Genomic DNA, 19,334 nt, shown 5'->3' on the forward strand with positions numbered 1-19,334 from the left:
GCCTCTTTTCTCAGGACTGGAGAGATTCCTAAAAGCATCCCCCACACAGGAGTTTTAAAAATTATACAAACAGGACATGCCAGGCAGGAGCTCTGGGACCCTGAACCCAAAGATACCAGCAGAACAAACTGAAGCCTGCACAATTGGCCTGAAACCTTCTGATTTATAACCAATTGTCATGACTACTCAGCTTCATCCCCTTCTCCGTTTACTACTCAATAAAAACTTATAGCCCCAACTTTTCATTGCTCTTCACACCAACTCCATTCCCTTCTTGGAAAGTGAATAAAAATTTTGCTCTCTGCACTTTCTGCTCTTTGTGAATTCTTTCATGGCCTGTGGCAACAGCCATCGGAGCAGAACACACACATCAGAATTGAGTACAGGGTGAGGATTGACTGTGGGAGAAGGGGTGGGCAGGGTAGGGGAGAGCAATGGGGGAAAATGTGAGAAAGAAAAAAAAGAATTGGGCACATAATTTTACCCCACCCTACACTTTTTTCTTCTGTACCTATGTACCTAATAACACACATATATTGCTTATTTACAATATGATTGTTGTTTATTGTATGTGGCCCCCACTAAAATGAAAACTCTGGGGACTTCCAGCCAAGATGGAGGCCTGGACAGACATGCTGCGTCTCTCTCCACAACTAAGAAGGAATACAACTCTCTCAAAACTAGAGAAAACCAGAAGGTCCAGAAAACTGAGCTGCATGGAAATCCAACAAAGATATAAAGAGGAAATACTCATCCAGACAGGTAGGAGGGGTGGAGCTGAGGTGGAGAGGACTTCATGTGGTGGCAGTGGCGGCAGCAGTGGCAGGCCGGTGGAAACAGCAGTCACATGTTTTAAAAAGTAGAGAGGAACACCTGGGGAGCACTCCCAGCACCAGACCAGACTGCACAGCTCACAGTCCCAGCACCTGAGGAAATAAAGCCTCATTGCTTCTGACTATGAAAACCAGTGGGGGTTGGGGTAGAGGAAGAAACTGCTAGTCCCTCAGTAGAGTTTGCTTGTTTAAAGAGCCCCCACGGTCCTAGAACATCTGCAGACCCACCCACTCTGGGAATGACAGCCAGGGCAACAGCTAGAGAGGCGCCAGCCCCATACGGATGCGGGAAAAGTGCTTGGAAAAGGAGCGAGTGCCGAACAGGCAGCATTGTTCCCTCTCAGACCCCTTCCCCACATACAGGGCCACAATGTGGTGAAATGGGTCACCTGTGCTGACAAATACATAAGGCTCCACCCCTTACAACGTAACAGGTGTGACAGCTCTACCTAAGACACAGAGGCAAACAAACACAGGAGCCTGTCAAAATGAGGAGACAGAGAAGTATGGCCCAAAAGAGGGAATGGATCAAGGTTCTAGTGGGAGAACTAAGCAACGAGGAGATAGCCAACCTAACAAACATAGAGTTCAAAACCCTGATGATAAAGATGCTCACAGGCTTGACAGATATCCTTAAGTATGGCAAACACATAAGGGAAGAAGTGAAGGCTATGCTAAATGAAACAAAGGAAAATCCATACAAAACCAATGGTGAAGGGAAGGAAACTGGGGTTCAAATAGATGATTTGGAACATAAGGAAGAAAAAAACAGTCGCTCAGTATAGAGTGAGGAAACAAGAATTGAAAAAAATGAGGAGAGGCTTAGGAACCTCTGGGACAAGTTTAAATATGCCAACATTTAAATCTTAGGGGTGCCAGAAGGAGAAGAGGAAGAGCTAGAAATTGAAAGCTTATGTGAAAAAATAATGAAGGAAAACTTCCAAATTTGGCAAAGGAAATAGACATACAAATCCAGGAAGCACAGAGAGTCCCAAACAAGGGCCACGCCAAGATACATCATAATTAAAATCCCAAATGTTCAAGATAAAGAGAGAATCTTAAAAGCAGCAAGAGAAAAGCAGAGAGTTACCTACAAAGGGGTGCCTATAAGACTCTCAGCTGATTTCTCAAAAGAAACTTTGCAGGCAAGTAGGGACTGGCAAGAAGTATTCAATGTGATGAAAAGCAAGATTACTCTATCCAGCAAAGCTATCATTTAGAATGGAAGGGCAGATAGAGTGCTTCCCAGACAAGGTAAAGCTAAAGGAGCTCATCATCACCAAGTTATTATTATATGAAATGTTAAAGGGACTTATTTAAGAAAAAGAAGATCAACACTATGAACATTAAAATGACAAGAAACTCACAACTATCAACAACTTAATCTAAAAAATAAAAACAAAATCCAGCTAAACAAGCCAGAATAGGAAAAGAATCATAGGTATGGGGATCATTTGGAGGGTTATCAGCTGGGAGGGGAAAAGGGGAGAAAAGGGAAATGGTGCAGGGATTAAGAAGCATAATTGGTTGGTACAGAATAGGCAGGGAGAAGTTAAGAATAATATAGGAAAGGGTGAAGCCAAGGGACGTATATGCACGACCCATGGACACGAATTAAGGGGTGTGGGATTGCTGGAGGGAAGGGCGGTACTGGGCAGAGGTGAGCAAAGGAAAACAAAATTGGGACTACTGTAACAACATAATCAATAAAATATGCTTTAAAATAATTAAAATAATAAAATGAAAGCTTTGTAGGGCAGTGAACTTGTTTTGTACATCGTTGCCCATAACATCCTAAAACGGTGCATGGCATTGAGTGGTACCAATGAATTTCTTGAATTAATGAACACATTCTGCCTTATTTATTTATTTATTAGCCACACCCAAGGATGTTTTTTCATTGCTTTTAGGGAGAGAGGAAGAGAGAGAGAGAGAGAAGCACTGATGTGAGAGAGAAACATTAACTGGCTCCCTCTGACACTCGCCCACTGGGGATTGTAGGTGACCAGATGAAAATTTGAACCTGTAACCATTAGCCTATGGGACAACACTCCAATCAACTGAGCCACAGCAGCTAGGGCTCTGCCTCCTTTACTGACAACTGTTTTACCTGCTGCTTACCCACCACAATGAAGGAACTTGAGGGAGGTTGGGTCTTATGTATATTTGTGCTATCTGGGGTGTCTGGCCAAATACATGGTTTGCAGTATAATGCAATATATGCTTTTGTAATTGAATTATTCTCATGACAAGGAACCATCCAGGGGAGTCCAAAGAGAGAGCACTAGGTGAGGGTCTTTGGCAAGGTGAAGGTCAGTGGCCAGGTTGAAAGGTGTGTCTCAGGTCCTCCTTGGGATCAATTCAGGGCAAGACATATTGACAGCAAGAGAGGAGAGGTGTCTGCAGAGTCCTAATGACTTGAAGGCCACTGTTTCTCCTCAACCCTGCTGAGCCTCAGACATGTCTACACATAGGGATAGTGCCTCCAAATATGACCAAGGACAATAGAAAGGCCTTCACCAAGAGGAGCCAACCCCAAGAGAAACATCAGTACCAACAACTCTCTTCTGTCTAAATGAGAAGGGTCTCAACCAGGAATCATATACAAGATTTGGTGTGACCTTTTCTTCTAGGTGATCAAAGGCCTGTGTAACCCAGAAATAATTAACAACCACTAGCCTCTAGGACCCCAGGAGGAACCCTAGAATCCCTCCACCTCCTCCCAGCACTCCCTCCAGCCATGCTCAGCCTCCACCAGCCCCAGTTCAGAGAATGGAGCAGCGCCTGCTGGGAACGCTCACTCCCCACCACAGGGACAGGGGTCTGCGATGGGCTCAGGGCAGCAACAGAAGGCAAGAGACGAGAGAGGCTTATCCTCAGCCATGCTGCCCTTGGCCCTACCATTCCGACTTTCCAGAGTTGAAGATACATTTGAGTTTATTTTAGGGGAAAAAATGTATAAAGCATCAAGAACATAGGGAAGGAGCCAGGATCCTTCAGTGGCCTGAGCCTCTAGTCTTGTCACTTATGATTCCTTCAAAACACCAGCCCTATGAACTCCTGCAGCTCCACAGCCCCACACCAAACACCTATATGTCTGTGAGATCACAGCAGCCAAATCTACTACAGGCATGCAGAGGGTCCCAAGGATCAGTTTACTGGGGAGTTCTGCCTCAATCTGGCATGAGCAAGCCTCGGAACTGCTAATCTGGCAGAGCTTTGGACTCTGTCCCTGGACCTTAAAGATCAACTCCCTAGCCCACTCACCCTCAGGCTCCTAAGCCCAGACCCACAGATCTGTGGCCCTTAGGCCCCATCAGAGCTGAGGGGAGAAGCTGGCCACCGCAATGTTCTCGTCAGTGATGTAACTCGCATCTGGAGAGCACAGGAAGGACACAAGCTCCGGCTGCTCGATCCTACAGGGAAGGAGGGAGGACAGAGCACAGCGTCAGAAATCTCAGACTCTGGTGCTGATGCTCTGGGGCTCACAGGCCCCCACGGGGGTGGGCTTCATGGAGGGGCAGGGCAGATTCAGCAGGGCTATTTGCACCTACAAGGCTGTCAGCACAAGGAATGGGCAGTAGGCAGGGAGGGTCTGCGCCTGAGATAGACTCAGATGCCCCTCCCCAAACGCACCCAGACCACTGAAGCTCCAAACCCCACCTGCCTCTGCACCCGCTGGGTTTCCTTGAAGTTATTCCACAAAGCCTTGTTCTTTAACAAGTGGGCAAAGGGAAGTGATTAAAGAGCCAGCTCTGAGAAAGCAAGGAGATGGCAGTGCCCCGAGGTAGTCACGGGGCAGGTTTGCCTTTCTAAGTGTTGATAGATTGAGTCATTCATGGCTCAGTTCAGAGGACGGTGAGGACGCCGATCCCCTTTATCCTTGTTGTTTGGAAGGGTTTCAGTGAGCCAGGCTAGGGAACAGAGGACACGCCCCAGTGCTCACCACTTGGCTGAAGTCAGCTTCCATTATTCCCGGAACCAGACAGTTCACACAGATGCCCTTGGGGGCCAGCTCCTTTGACAGTGTCCTGGTGAGGCCTAGCAGGGCTGTCTTACTGGCATTGTAGGCACCTGCTTCCTGAGATAGGATTAAGAGTGAGTAGGAAGAATGGGGATGTGGGGGAAAGCATCCTATCAGTTCAATTTCTCACCTACAGAGGATCACACCTGGCCTGAGCCCAGACCTCAGACACCTCCCCAGGTGAGGGACCCAGCAGCCACATGGCACTACTTCAGCCAAGAGCAACAGGAGTAAGTGGAGGGGAGTTCCAGGCAGTAAGTTCCAGGCACTGACCCTGTGGGACTCTAGGAAACCACTCACCCCTCCCATCCAGCACTCACCGCCTGTGGTGTATAACCTGCAATAGATGAGACCAGGATGACAACCCCCTCCTGAGAGGAGACAGATGGACCCCAGAGAGAAGAAGCCAGTAAGTCAACACTGATTTAGGTGCTATAATACAGTCTTTGACTCATGCAATCCTCACACAGGTTCTACTGTTATCCTCATTTTACAGCTAAAGAAACTGAGGCTCAGAGAAGTTCAGTAACACAGCCAATAAGTAGCAGAGCTGGGATGCCAGCCTATGTCTCTGACCTAGTGTCCATGCTCAGAGCCACTAGACTCTTCTGCCTCTCCCAGAGCAGGAGATGAGCAGAAAGTCAGGTACATGGGGAAGAGGGCACTGGGCTTGGGGAAGCAGCACCAGGGCTGATCGGGATGCTTATCAATGTGCCACCTCTGAGAAGCATATGGGCCAGGAGGAGTCAAGAAATGGCAGTCAGAAATTTTTCCTTCTTTTCAAGGCAGTCCCCAGCCAATCCCCAAAGAATGTGTCTATAAGGAGAAGACAGAGAAACAGATGTATCCCAAGGGAGGTGGTACCCAAGTCCCTGTCATGAAACAGGCATGGGGACATGTGTAAAGTGCAGTCAGATATGCAGGATCTGGAACAGGAGAGGGTCACTGGAGACCAAGAATTATGGAGTGAGGAGGGGCCTGGGATGGCTTCCCCCTCTGGACAGAAATAGGACATGTTGGTGAAAAGGGATTGTCCAGCTTGACAGAACCGGATAGGTGAGGGTGTGGACAAACATCCCACAATGTTAAGAAGCTAAAGCACAGCCTCTTTCCAAACCTGGTGATGTCGAGGCCAACAGAACATGCCTGGGCCCCTGAAATATCACCCTCATCCTGAAGCCACTAGAGTTAGAAGCTGTGGCTGCACATAGGATAAGGCAAGGTAGAGGGAGGGGGATGCAAAGATCCCAGGAGACCTCTTCTGTCCTCCCCACCCTCAGCTGTGCCCCTGTGCTCTCCAGACTGGATTCCTAGGCCTCAGTCTCTAACCTAGCCCTGTGGCCTTACCCTCTCTTCTCCATGTGGGACAGCAGCTGGCTCAGCAGCAGGGCTGGGGACTTCACATTGACATTCAGGATCTAAATCAGGGCAGGGACATTGTGGAGAATGAAGAGAGACACAGTCAGTGCATATCCAGATGTGTGCAGATTGCACACACTGTTCCCACTTCTGATCCAACCAAGACATATTTCCGTCTTGCTAATGGTTGGCTATGCAGGCAGGATAATGGACAGGCCTGTAATAGAGCTTTAAAAACGCAAACAGCTCAGGAATGGGATGATTGATGGACACGTTCAGGCTTTTAAAAGAAACAGGACTTGCAGATCAAAGATATAAGCAGAGGGCACTGGAAAAAGATTGAAGAATAAGTGGAAGGAAAGTCCTAGGTAGTGGGAGTGAAGCAAATTTCTGGAAGAGTCATCTTTTTCTCTCTATGTTTTTATTTGAATTTGAGGCATCCTTACAATGCAACAACACAAAACAAATTAATATAGACATTTTACATGAGAAACTGGAGACTAGGAAAAATAGTGTTGAAAAATAAGAAAAAGCAAGTGAGTTTGGGGCCAACACATCCCAGCATGTGTTAAGAACTGAACATTATTCTATTATACGGTCACAAAAACGCATGCTGCGAGGGCCTGCATACACATCAGTTTGTTACAGACTAGGCTCTGAGCATTCCTGTGGCCCCCATGAAGAGGGAGACACAACAGAGAATTGCCATTCTGCAAGTAGAAGCCCGTGCTGATCCTGTCTGTGACTAAAACCTGGATCTGGGTTCAGACTGAGTTTACTGACAGGGGAGAAGTGGGAGAGAAACTGTCAAGGACAGATGCAGAGACTGAGCTGGGGTCTATAACACAGTGCAAGCAGGGATTGAAGGGGCACCAGATGCCTCCTGTGGGGCGCTGTCCTTACTGAGCTCCACTGTGTCCTGTGCCTCCAAGGAATGAGACTGCTCATCTGTAACTGGACGTGCCTGCCCATTGCTTTTCCTGCTGGTCCCACACCTCTCATCCCCTGGGATGTGGGCCAGGGACGTGCTTCAGCCAAGTGCTGCTGAGGCCTCTCTGATGATAGGTTTCCAGTGTACAGATGACCCCCAAGACTACAAGAAGTGGCTCAGAGGTCTAAAGGGAGACCAGCATGAAGTCCCCAAGAAGAAGAAATTGAGGGTGAGGCTCAAACAGAGCATCATCAGCCCACAGGATGTCTGCCCTAAGCTCCACATGTGTCAGTTCCATGGACAGTGGGGCTGGGACGAGACCCCTCCCAGGCTCCAGAGTTACACGTGAGCCAAGGAAAAGGTGAGAGTCCCACCCTTACTGAGGGAAACCGCCCTAGTAGCAACGAAGGAAGAGTAGCTGTTTGTGCTACCAAGCCTTGAGTAGGGACATTGAGCCTGAAAAGATTGCACGCCGGAGAGTCTTTGAGAAGGGATGGAGGAGATAAAGGGGGGAGGGTAGATGAGTAATTTCCCAACTTGCTTGACAGAAGGTGGTTTCTGTCTGGGGTGGTGCTCAGACTGGCCCAAGGATAAGAGGAGCAAGGAGGAATTCCCTCGCAGGGTACCTACCTCAAGTTGCACTCAGGTATAAACAGAGCATCCGGTAAATTCTAAACTCACTCTGCAACCATCTCACCTCCGAGGTGGCAGCAGATATAGTTGGGGAACAATTTCTGTGCAGGGAAGCAGAATTGCATGTGCCATAGCAAGTCCTTGGAGGATAGAAGCAGGGCAGAGAAAGTAAAAGGCTGGCTATGGGCAAGAGTGCCCAGCTTTAGGGAGGAAGATTTCAAACAGCTCTGAGAAAGAAAAAAAAAAGATTCATGAGCCATGAACGAGACACTAACAGGGCAAATGACTCAGGACAGTCAGGAGACTGTCAGCAATGAAATGCCAGCTATCCAATCACAAATGATCCTTCAGAGGCATTAAGGAAGCGGGACAGCCTGGAGGCCGCTGGCAGCAGCTGCAGGAAGCTCATGTTTCAGGTCATCCCTGTGGATGGAGGAAAGGACACCCTTCCAAGGGCAGAGAGCATGAGGGGCCAGCCTGAGAGCATGTCCACAGAGTGCAGAGAGCTAGGCAGGGCAGAAGGAAGCACCATGGCCCACGGCTCGTGGCAGCTGGGAGGGCTAACAAGAGGAGGAACAACGTGACTCCATCTGTCTATCTTGTCCATCAGTGGGAGAAGGGAACAAAACACTGGAGTAAAGAGAACAGGAGTCATGGGAGAGCAATCTAGCCTGAGATGGACCCCAGGTTATTTTAATGCTCACCCGAGTGTGTGTGTGTGTGTGTGTGTGTGTACATATATATAAAATTAATTTTGAGAGAGAGAAAAATATTTTGATGTGAGAATGAAACATCCATTGATTGTCTCTTGTATGCTCCCTGACTGAGGATTAAACCCCGCAACCTTTTGGAGTAAGGGATGACGCTCCGACCGACTGAGCCACCTGGCCAGGCAGCCCTCAAGGCATTTTACAAGGTCTCTCCTGGACCCTCGTGCACCAGACGGCAGGATGATTAAATGGAGTCACATGGGGTTGGAATGTCTGAGCCCATGAGAAGCTGATGGGTGGGTTCAGGCCTGACAGGTGCAGCAGATTCATTTGAGCGACAGTAAGGAGCCCAGGTCTAGAAAGGTGGAGAATCTCAGCAGCAAGTATGAGTCACCAAAGAGGAGCACTTCCACCAATATAAGTCCCTCAGAAGGATTAAGAAATAAATCAGTGACAAAGAGCAGAGACCTTAGGATTCATGAGTCCTGCCAAGAGCAGAGACTTAATCCCACAGCTCTCTTCCCATAGCCTGGAACACACCTGGCATGTAGCAAGCCCTCACTATATACTTACTGAATGAATAAATGCAAAGGGGATGGGAAGAGGAAAGAAAGCGGAGAGAGGTTAAGAACTCACTTTGAAAATACACAAACAACTGGCCACACTGGGGGTGGAGGGTGAAGTGGTCAGACCTGCCTCCAGTGCCTGTATTTACAATAAAGGTGGGGGAGGGGGAGTCCCTGTGGGGATGGGCCCTTTGGATCCCCCACATCAACCCCTCAGCCAGCTCCCAGCAGCCTCTCTCTCACCTTGTCCCAAATCTCCTCACTCCCCCCCTGGGTGCTCCCTCTCTGGGGCCCCAGAGCCCTGAGACAAGCCATGCTCAGTGAGGCCGATGGAGTACAGGGTGCACAGCTCGTTCTGGTGGGTTTGGGAGAGTGACCGCTGGCACAGCTGCAGATGGCTGGCACCTGGGAAATGGAGGAGGGTCTGACAGGAAAAGCTGTGGCACAGGTACTCCAGTTAGGGGGCAGACTGAGAGGAGGAGCAGAGGAGGGGTATGACTGTTCAGGGTGTCTGGAGAGAGCAGGGACACCTCTGTGCCTGGAGTGCAGAGAATGGAGCATTTGTGACTGAGAACGCCAACTGGGGCTCCAAATACGTGCACTGTGTCTCTGCCAGGCTGTGCTGAAGTGAAGCCATCTGAAGGGAGGCTGGGAGGAGCCCGGGCCAGCCATAGCAGCCTCAAGCCAGGGGCAGTGTGGAGACCCAGCCCCCAGCACACCCTCAGGAAGGAAAGTGTGGGGTGTGTCCCTGTAGATACGCACAGATATGAAGGCAGGAGGAGGACCTGCCTGGTGTGGGAGACTCAGATATGAAGACATTTCCTGTGAACTGAAAATGCATCCAAGATGCTTATCTAGGGGACCTCTTTCACCCAAATCCCAAATTTCCCAGCTGCAACATCACTGTGAGGCCAGAGTCTCCAGTCTCCCCAGTGTGAGATTCCCATTTGCTTGTTCAGGAGCCATGCCTGGTCCTGAGTCCAGGAATCTGATCATATTCCTACGGAGGGAGGTGGAGAAGGAACGATTGGAGCAAGGGCTTATTTATATGCTCTGAGGACACTCAGGGACCTGGGATATACTTCTCTCAAGTGACAGGGACAGAGAGCTGAAGAGGCAGGCTCTGGCAGCTCTAGATCAAGCGACCAACAACAATAAGGCACTTTCAGGAGGCTCAGGCGTGGGCTGACTTTGTTCACAGACCCTCATCAGTTCCAGACCTGCTCTGGCCACTCCAATACCAAGGGACTCCTAGTTACTAAGCAACGCCTGCTGTACCTGCTGCATCTCCCCACGTTCCTTAGCAACCCTTGCATAACCCAGTTCCCAGTTAGGGGTTGGTATGTATAAATGATAAATGGATGGGTGCTGCTCAAAAACTGTGGAGAAATTTCAGATTCAATATCAGTTTGTATCAGCGCATAATGAAGGTGACCAAATACTCTGCTTTGGGAGGGACAGCCTTGGTTTCCAATTTGTGTCTCTTCTGATAACCATATTTCCAAAACATCCTTTGCAGGCACTAGACCTCCTCACTTTTTTATCCTAGCTGCTTTCACTGTTCACTGTCTCTCTTCCACACTCTCCTTTATGCAAGGTCATATTTACAGCCTTTCGTTTCAAGGGGATCAGATGGGTTTCCATTTCTGATTGTTCTACCTTTCCTAAACAAGACACCAAATTCTAAACACTGTTATGACCCCTGGGGGACTCTCCTACCGGAACCTTAGAGCATCAAGAGCCAGGGGAATTGGTCTCCTTGGCTGGGAGGGCAGCAGGAGAAGACGACTCGACTTTTGTAAATACAGAGCACCCCCTGCTGGAAAGCCAGAGTTATAGCACTTCTGAGAAGCCATTTCTATCTCTTTGCAAATCTGTGACTGTCCCTGTCTCTGGCCTACAGCAGCAGTTCTTACCAAGCCCTGCTTGTCTAAACTTTCCACAAGGTGATTTGCAAGGAAACTGCCCTTCTTGTAAAAAGAAGCAGCTCTGGTCTATTACAGGTAAACTGTGGAGCAACTGGTAAGGCCTTATCAGAGATGAGGTTCCTCTTCCCACTCAAGGTCCCTCCTTCCCAGGGCCTGAGATTGAGCAACTTCCAAAGGCCTGGGCTCTGGTTCACTCTCCCCCCATCCTCGCTTATGCTTTACTCTGAAGCAGTCAGCTGAGCCAGCTGGGCCAGAGTTGATCGCAGGTCCGGGGAGCTTAGACCGGCTTCTGAGCCTGGCACTGCCCACTCTGATTCCCCTTTCCATGCTGATCAAACCAGATGCCCAAATATGGAGGTGGGGAAGCCAAATGGACACACTTCAATCTGGTCCCACCTTGGAGAACCCAGTCACCACTGGGTCCAAAGAGAAAAGAGAAGGGAAAAGAAAAAGGAAAGAAAACAAAGATTACGGGAGAGACTGAGAGCTGTGGAATAGTTAGAAACACTAAAAATCAGGAAAGAGGGACTTGGGAGAAGTCAACAGGAGCTGAGTGATCCGAGGCCAGTCTGTTCCCTTCTCTGGCTCCATCTGCTGAGTTGGGTGGTCCTATGGGCTCTGATAGGCCAAGAGCCTTGTTATGAGAATCAGGGGAGAAAAAAAAGACTGAGCCACAGACAGAGACAAGAAGAACCATCAGCCCAAAAGGTAAAAAGGAGTCAAGGTGAGCAATTCCAGGGTCAGGGAACAGCACCTGGGCAGCCTCACCTTAGGCCACATCATCCTTGCCCCTGGCTGAGGTGGTGCCGGCTCAACCTTACCTGGCTGAGTGTGGTTGGAGCCCTCTGCCCTGGAGGCTGCAGCTGAGTGTGAGGGTGAGAGCAGGCTGCAGGCTGGGTATTAGGCACTGCTGATTCTATTTGAAAAACTCAAAGATTCCGGATATGCACGGTTCTAAAATTAAGAAAGGTGGTGGTGAGAAAAGGCCTCCCCCACATCTGAGGAGGTGGTGAGGGGGGATCTGGGGGACAGTGAGGACTTGTTGTCTGAGCAATATTCTGCAGAATACTGCACACACCACTCACCAGGAACCCAGTCCTGCCAGTCCAGCTGTCCCCAGACTCTCATGTGCAATACAAACAGACAGACCCATAGATTCAAGCAGGCTTCATGCCCCACACTGTGAAAGAAGGGGTGGGCAGGGTGGGCAGCCTGCAGACTCATCTGGCTGGGGAGGGAGAGCTGGGTACAATGCCACAGAGACGTTTCTACTAGCAGCAAAAGGACACCACAAGCCTCAGTCCCAAAGCTGGTGAAACAGCCCCTCCCTGCTGGATCAGGCCGCTGGCACACGATACAAGACGGATGGCTGTAGAAATGGGAAAAAATACAATAAATATTTTTAAAAATCAGATTAAAAAAAATTAAAAGGCCTGATGGCTGTAGAGCTCCAAGTGCCCTTCTGCATCCGGGTGTCCACCTACCACCCAGGCTGTCACCTGGGTCCAAATATGCCATGCTGGGCACTGTATTAAATACTGTAAACAGCAAAATAATGAAAGCACAGTTCCTACCCTCAATACATTTATAGTGTAATGGTGGAGTAAAATAAATGCAGTGAGGATGCTACATGTCAAAATGAAGATAGGTTTGAGGCTCAGGGCACAACCAAAGAGAACATGGGACAAGCCACGTCCACGTAGAGGTGCCTATGGGACATTTCAGAGGAGGTGCCCAGGAAGTTGGATTAATCATTCTGGCACTCAGGAGAGCAAGTAAGCAATCAGTAAATAAAGTGTGAAGAGAGGAGAGTCAAAACTGGAAGTGTGGAAGCCAGCCTCTAAGATGGTCCTCGTGATCCCAGTGGGCTGGCCTTCACACCCTTGTGCAGTTCCCCTCCCACATCATACCAGGGTTGGTAGGGGTAATGGTATGTCATTTGAGGTTAGGACATAAAAAATGAGTGTTCCATCTTGGGCCCTTTCTGTCTTTTTCTTTCTCGCTTGGATCACTCCTGATGCCATGTTGTAAGCACCCCTACGGCAAGACCCATGTGCCTGCCAATGACCACGTGAATGAGGTTGGAGCCAAACCTCTCAGCCCCAGCCCAGCCTTGAGATGACTGCAGCCCCAAGTGACAGCTGAGCCCCAACCTCATGAGACAGCCTGAGCCAGAACCCCCCAGCTACACTGTTCTCGTTCCTGACTCTCAGAAACTGTGAGATAATAAACATTCAAGCTGCCAAGTGTTGGGTAACTTTTTATACAGCAATAGATAACTAGAACAAGAATCTCAGAGAAAATTAGCTCATTAATGAGATCAAGCATAAAATCCTAAGATATAAGATTTTTTAAAATAATGTAGTCACAGGTAAAACAGTTGTATGGATAACGTGAACAAACAAAATCAAAGGAACAAAAGGGAAGGCTCAGAAATAGATACAAACACCCTTGAGAATTTAATATATGATAAAGGTGGAATTTCTAATCAGTGACAAAAAAAGACAGATTTATCAATAAATGATGCTGAGACAACTGGGTAGCTCTCTGGGGAAAAAGAAATTAAATTAGATCTAAGCCTTTCATACCACACAACAAAATAAATTTCAGATGGATCAAAGATTCAAATGTAAAAAAATAAAATCATAAAAACTGTAATAATAATTTTTTTTATTTCTGCATAGAAAAAACTGCCTAAGCAAAGTTAAAAGAAAGGTATGATTTATATAAAATTGTAGAATGGATAAAACTAACATATAGTGGTAGAAATCAGATCAATGGCTTTCTGAGTACAGGGGCACAAGAATATTTTCTAAGGTGATGGAAATGTTCTATATCTCGACGAGGATGGTGGAGAAATGTATATATATATACGGTCCAAATTCCAGGAACTGTACACTTGAATTATGTGCATTTTATTGTATCTACAGTATACTTTAATAGAGTTGATTTTAAAAAGAAAAAGGAGGACAAACCAAGGGCAAACACCAATAGATCTGATGTCTTAAAAAGTAATAATAAAAAAAAAGATTCCTCCATGAGAACTGCTAGCCTAGGATCCTGACCTAAACCCAACTCCTTTCTTCTTCAGTGTGGACCCTTCCACATCCTCTCCTGGGCATAGATGATTCAAAGCTGATGTTCTACAGAACGAGAGACTGTCTTCACAGAGTTGCGGTCCACATGAAACATAGCATCACTATGCTTTGGCCTCTATAGCAGCTTGAAGCATCCTCCACTCTTTGTTTCTGGGATGGTGCTAAAAACCAAATGTTTGTATTTCCCTAAAATTCATATCCTTGAAAGCAACCCCACCCCCATGTGATGGCATTTAGAAGCGGAACCTTTGGGAGGTGATAAGGTCATGAGAATGAAGTCCATGTAATGGGATTGGTGCTTTTATAAAAGAGGCTCCAGAGGTGTCTTGTGCCTTCTGCCAATGTGAGGACACAGCAAGAAGACAGCAGTCCTTGAAACTGGAAGCTGGCCCTCACCAGACACCAAACCTGCCAGTGCATGAATGTTGGACTTCCCACCTCCAGGACTGTGAGAAATAAGTGTTTGTTGTTTAAGCCACCAAATCTATGGCAATTTGATATAGCTGCCTGAGCAGACTAAGACAGATAGTTTAGTCAGTTGGTTCAGTAGTTGTTTGACTGGTTGTTTAGAAAGGTGGTTGGTTGATTCACAAACTAGAGAGATGAGAAAAGCAAGAGAGATTTCTCTCTGAGAAAAATCTGAAAAAAAGAGGAAAAGAAGGGAAAAATCTAAAGGTTTGTACAATACATTTGAGGAAGATATGGACCATAGTGTGACATAGTGAAACTTAAGACAAAAAATCGGGGAACATAGAAATAAGGAAAGTGGTATCTGTACATTCCCACAAGGGGAAGAAAAGTGATGATGGAGAAGAAAGTTCTGGCAATGAACTTTTACCTCCTCAAGGAAAACCCATAGTAGCCATGGCATTTGTAGCCATGGGGTAATGTAGTAGAAAGACAGGGACTTGGCTGGAGCTCAGAAGCACAGAAAATATTACCAGCCTCGTGGTGGCTTACAGGATAGTTATGCAAGCCTAACTTCAAAGACTACATTTTGTGGAAGCCTTATGTGCGTTTCAAAGCAGAAACAAAAATTCCTGTTGCAACATTTTATAATCTCCCTCCAATCTACTCCCTGCTCATCCCTTTGAAACCACAACATCTCACAACCGTGACAAGCTGCAAAGGCATTTATCAGGAGTCAGCTTGACAGTATGACTCTGCTCCTAATATCTGGGCATCCTGGGTTTGATTTTTTTTTTTTTAATTTGCTAAATTTGAATTTCAGACAAATGACAATTTTCTAGTCTTAGTATGTCCCAGATATTGCATGGAACATACTTATATTAAAAAACTTATTCCTGGTTTATTTGAAATTGAAACTTACCTGGGCATCCTGTATTTTATCTAGCAACCATACTCATACCCTTTTACCCTAGTGGTGATGAGTCTCCATAGAACAGTGACAACTGTAACTTATTAATCAATATGAAAAAAAAATGAAAATTGTATAAATTTTGAACATTACCCAGGAGAAAAGTGAGGACAAACTATTTAATTAAATGACACCAGTAATACAGGTATACAGTCTCCTTGTGACTGTTTTTTTTAAATACACATAAAGCAAACATTCTCCATCATTAAGCCACCAAACCCCCTTTTGAAAATTAACCATAATTAATAGTGTGTTCTTCTAGAACTTTCTATGCATTTGCATACATATATGTAAGTATAGAATGTGTAAATTTGTTTTCTGTGTTTGCATATTATATTGTAAACACTGTTCCATTGCTCTGCAGCATGTTCCATAATAATACATAAAGATCTACCTCATTGTTTTTAAAAGCTGCAGAATATTTCACAGAATACACACTACTTTAGTATAGCAGTTCTCAAAGTGTGATCTGGGAACCCTTGGTAGGTACTTTCAAGGCGTCTCTAGGGTAAAAGTTACTTTCATGATGATAGTTAAGACATTGCTCACTTTGACCCTCATTCTCTCACAAGTGTACTGCGGAGTTTTCCAGAGACTCCGTGATGTGTGATGACACCATTGCTCCGAAAGCTAATGAAATGTGTATGTATATTTCTCATGTTTTCCAGAATATTCTAAAAAAGTAGAGTTATGGTATAAATATATGTATTTTCAAGAGATTGACTCTGTTCTTGGACTCCTACTGTGTTCTTTCTAGCTGTCTTCAGCTATACTTGCTGTAATTTCAGAATTAGTGTCTAATAAACTGTTATTTTGAAATTCTGAAGTTTGCCTTGCATCTACATGGATGCACAAGATATATGCACGCTTTATCTTGTTTTGCAATAACGCTGTTTAGATATTTTTCAAAAATCTTACTAAAGTTTGTGATTTTATTAAAAAATTGGTATTTTAAAATTTAATAAAATTTTATTCTAACACATAAGATCATTTAACAATATATTTTTCTTTTTATATTCAAGGATTTACCACTAGCTTAAGAAAAATAGAAGACTTGCTTCCTCCTCCCACAACTGTAGCATCTATGTCTAAAAATACTGAAAAAAGATGAAACTGACATATCAGAGTTCTCTGACTAGTGAAAAGGAGGCATATGCTTCAAAGAAACTGTGCAAAACTAGATAAGAAAGAAAAATATGATGAAATTTATATCTCACTCAACTATGTAGATATTAATAGTTTATCCTATTATGTCTTACGCAACAGAACATTTTGAATGGTATTATAACACTAGGTAAGTTGCAGCAGCATTTTGAGATCATTCAGAGTTTAGAGAAAAAGTAACTGCTTATCTTAAATGTATACAGGATCAGCTCTTTCAAAGCTAAAACTTGTTTCTTAAAGCTTTTCAAAGTGGAAATGAAGAAGTTATTGAAGTACCTTGCAGGGTAAGTTATCAGATGCATTAGCTAGAGAAGTGCACAAAACAGCTGAGAGGTAATAAAGCCTTACCCATTGACATTGCTGACTGTCTGCTGGATGAAAAGCCAGTGAAAGGAATCCCGAGCACAGCCTTCTGCAGCAGTGCAGTCACTCATCCAATCCAAGATGCAGCTGCAGGCATGACGACTGACCTGATCACTTGTCTGAAGAATAGTACTTGTGCATCATAAATGAATGAAACAACATACATAGGGGAAATATGCCATCTTCTTGTATTTATCCTGTGTCAGCACCAAATAATTGTTAAAGATATTCTTTCGTGTGAATATGTAGCAACAAACACAGGTGGTGGTGAAATTTTCAGTGTTGGCTAACTTTTGTGAATATCTTGATTTCTCACTTTAAATGTAAATGGCTTAAATACTCTAATAATAATAAGAAAAAAAGAGGAACATAGTTAAAATAATAAAATGGCAATAAATACATAACTATCAATAATCACTTTTTAAATTTTTTATTGTATTTTTTTCCATTACCATTTAGTCCCCTTACATCCCCCTTCCCCCTGCAATCGCCACACTGTTGTCCATGCAATGAGTCCTTTCTCCTTTTTGCTCAATCCCTCCACCCCCTAGCTCCCTCCTTAGCTGTCAGCCTGCTCTCTATCTATGTGTCCGTCTCTATTTTCCTTTTTGGTTCAGTTTGTTCATTAGATTCCACATATGAGCAAAATCATATGGTGTTTGTCTTTCTCTGACCGGCTTATTTCACTTAGCATAATGTTCTCTAGGTCCCTCTACACTGTTGCAAAAGGTAAAAGTTTCTTCTTTTCTATGGCCAAGTAGTATTCCACTCAGCCACTGATCATATCAATAGATGCAGAAAAAGGAGTCAATAATCACTTTAAATGTAAGTGGCTTAAATGCTCCAGGAAGAAGGAAGAAAGAGGAAGAAGAGGAGGCAGAGAAAGAGAATCTCATGGTTTCTTCTGGAACAACAATTTTGATATTTCCACTGAAGACAAAAATCAATACTGGGGAAAGCTGCTGTTGCTTAGCACAAAAAAGACAGCAGCACCAGACCATCCAGACAGTCATTACATTCTTCACTGGCACTCACCTGCTGCTTAAAAATAATAAACAGCCAGTTTCATTTAAGATTAGTTTATTAAATCTTGATCTTTGAGAACACATCTTTTTAATATTCTTTGTGAAGAAATGAGAAGTACAGATAAAGCATTTCTTCCACACACTGAAGAATGACGGAATCTCAAAAAAAAGCACTTGTGCAAGCATCTGAGATGTGAGCTGAGCTATCTGCTTTTTTCATATAACACTATTTTTACTGGAAAGAATGACTGACAGACAAACTATGATTATTCATATTGGGTATTTGGCAGATATTTTCTCAAAACAAACAAAGAAGACTGTGTCTTGAAATAAAATAATTGCTGCCACTGATAAAATTTGAATTTCCAGCACAAATTAGAATTGCGGAAAATCTGCATCTGCCTTGAGTTTGACAATTGCCTGACACTATAAGATTTTCTCCATCAGGGACTTCTGGCCAAGATGGAGGCCTAGACAGACATGTTGCATCTCCCTCCACAACTAAGAAGGAATACAACTACCTCAAAACTAAAAACAACCAGAAGTTACAGAAAATCAAACTACATGGAAGTCCAGCAAACAAAGATATAAAGAAATACTCATCCAGACAGGTAAGAGGGGTGGAGCCGGGGTGGGGAGGATGCAGTGTGGTGGCAGCGCGGCACAGTCACACATTTTTAAAAGTCAAGAGGGACACCTGGGGAGCACTCCCAGCACCAGACCAGACCACACAGCTCATGGTCCCAGTGCCAGGGAAAATAAAGCCTCATTGCTTCTGACTGTACAGACCAGTGGGGATTGGGGTGGAGGAAGAAACTGCCAGTCTCTCAGCAGAGTCCACTTGTTTAAAGGGCTCCCACAGTCCTAGAACATCCGCGACCTACCCACTCTGGGAATGACAGCCAGGGCAACAACTAGAGAGGTGCCAGTCCATACAAAGTGGGAGAAGTGCCTGGAAAAGAGGTGAGCTGAGCAAGCGACATTGTCCCCTCTCAAACCTCTACCCAACACACAGCGTTACAACGTGGTGAAACAGGGCGCCCTGTACTGATGAATACCTAAGGCTCCACCCCTTAAACGTAACAGGAGCGACATCTCTACCTAAGACTCAGAGGCAAACAAACACAGGAGCCTGTCAAAATGAGGAAACAGAGAATATTGCCCAAAAGGGGGAACAAGTCAAGGTTCCAGTTGGAGAACCAAGCAATGAGGAGATAGCCAACTTAACAAACAAGGAGATAGTTAACCTAACAGATGCAGAGTTCAAAACACTGGTGATAAAGATGCTCATAGACTTGGCAGATATTCTTAAGTACAGCAAA

At 45.4% G+C, this 19,334-nt stretch overlaps 1 protein-coding gene across 1 annotated transcript; it reads right to left on the reverse strand.

Moving 5' to 3' along the window:
• Nucleotides 1–4,149: 4,149 nt before the first annotated feature.
• Nucleotides 4,150–9,371, reverse strand: LOC150016043 (dehydrogenase/reductase SDR family member 2, mitochondrial-like). The gene is made up of 7 exons (XM_090268321.1): nucleotides 9,300–9,371; nucleotides 6,205–6,275; nucleotides 5,462–5,465; nucleotides 5,178–5,225; nucleotides 4,780–4,914; nucleotides 4,501–4,547; nucleotides 4,150–4,249 (listed from the first exon to the last, which is right to left on the reverse strand). Exons 1-7 carry the CDS (start codon nucleotides 9,369–9,371, stop codon nucleotides 4,150–4,152), a joined length of 477 nt encoding a protein of 158 aa, XP_090124447.1.
• Nucleotides 9,372–19,334: the final 9,963 nt, after the last annotated feature.

This window comes from Furipterus horrens, unplaced genomic scaffold (assembly GCF_987537825.1).
Source record: "Furipterus horrens unplaced genomic scaffold, mFurHor1.1.pri manual_scaffold_3, whole genome shotgun sequence".
Taxonomy (NCBI): Eukaryota; Metazoa; Chordata; class Mammalia; order Chiroptera; family Furipteridae; genus Furipterus; species Furipterus horrens.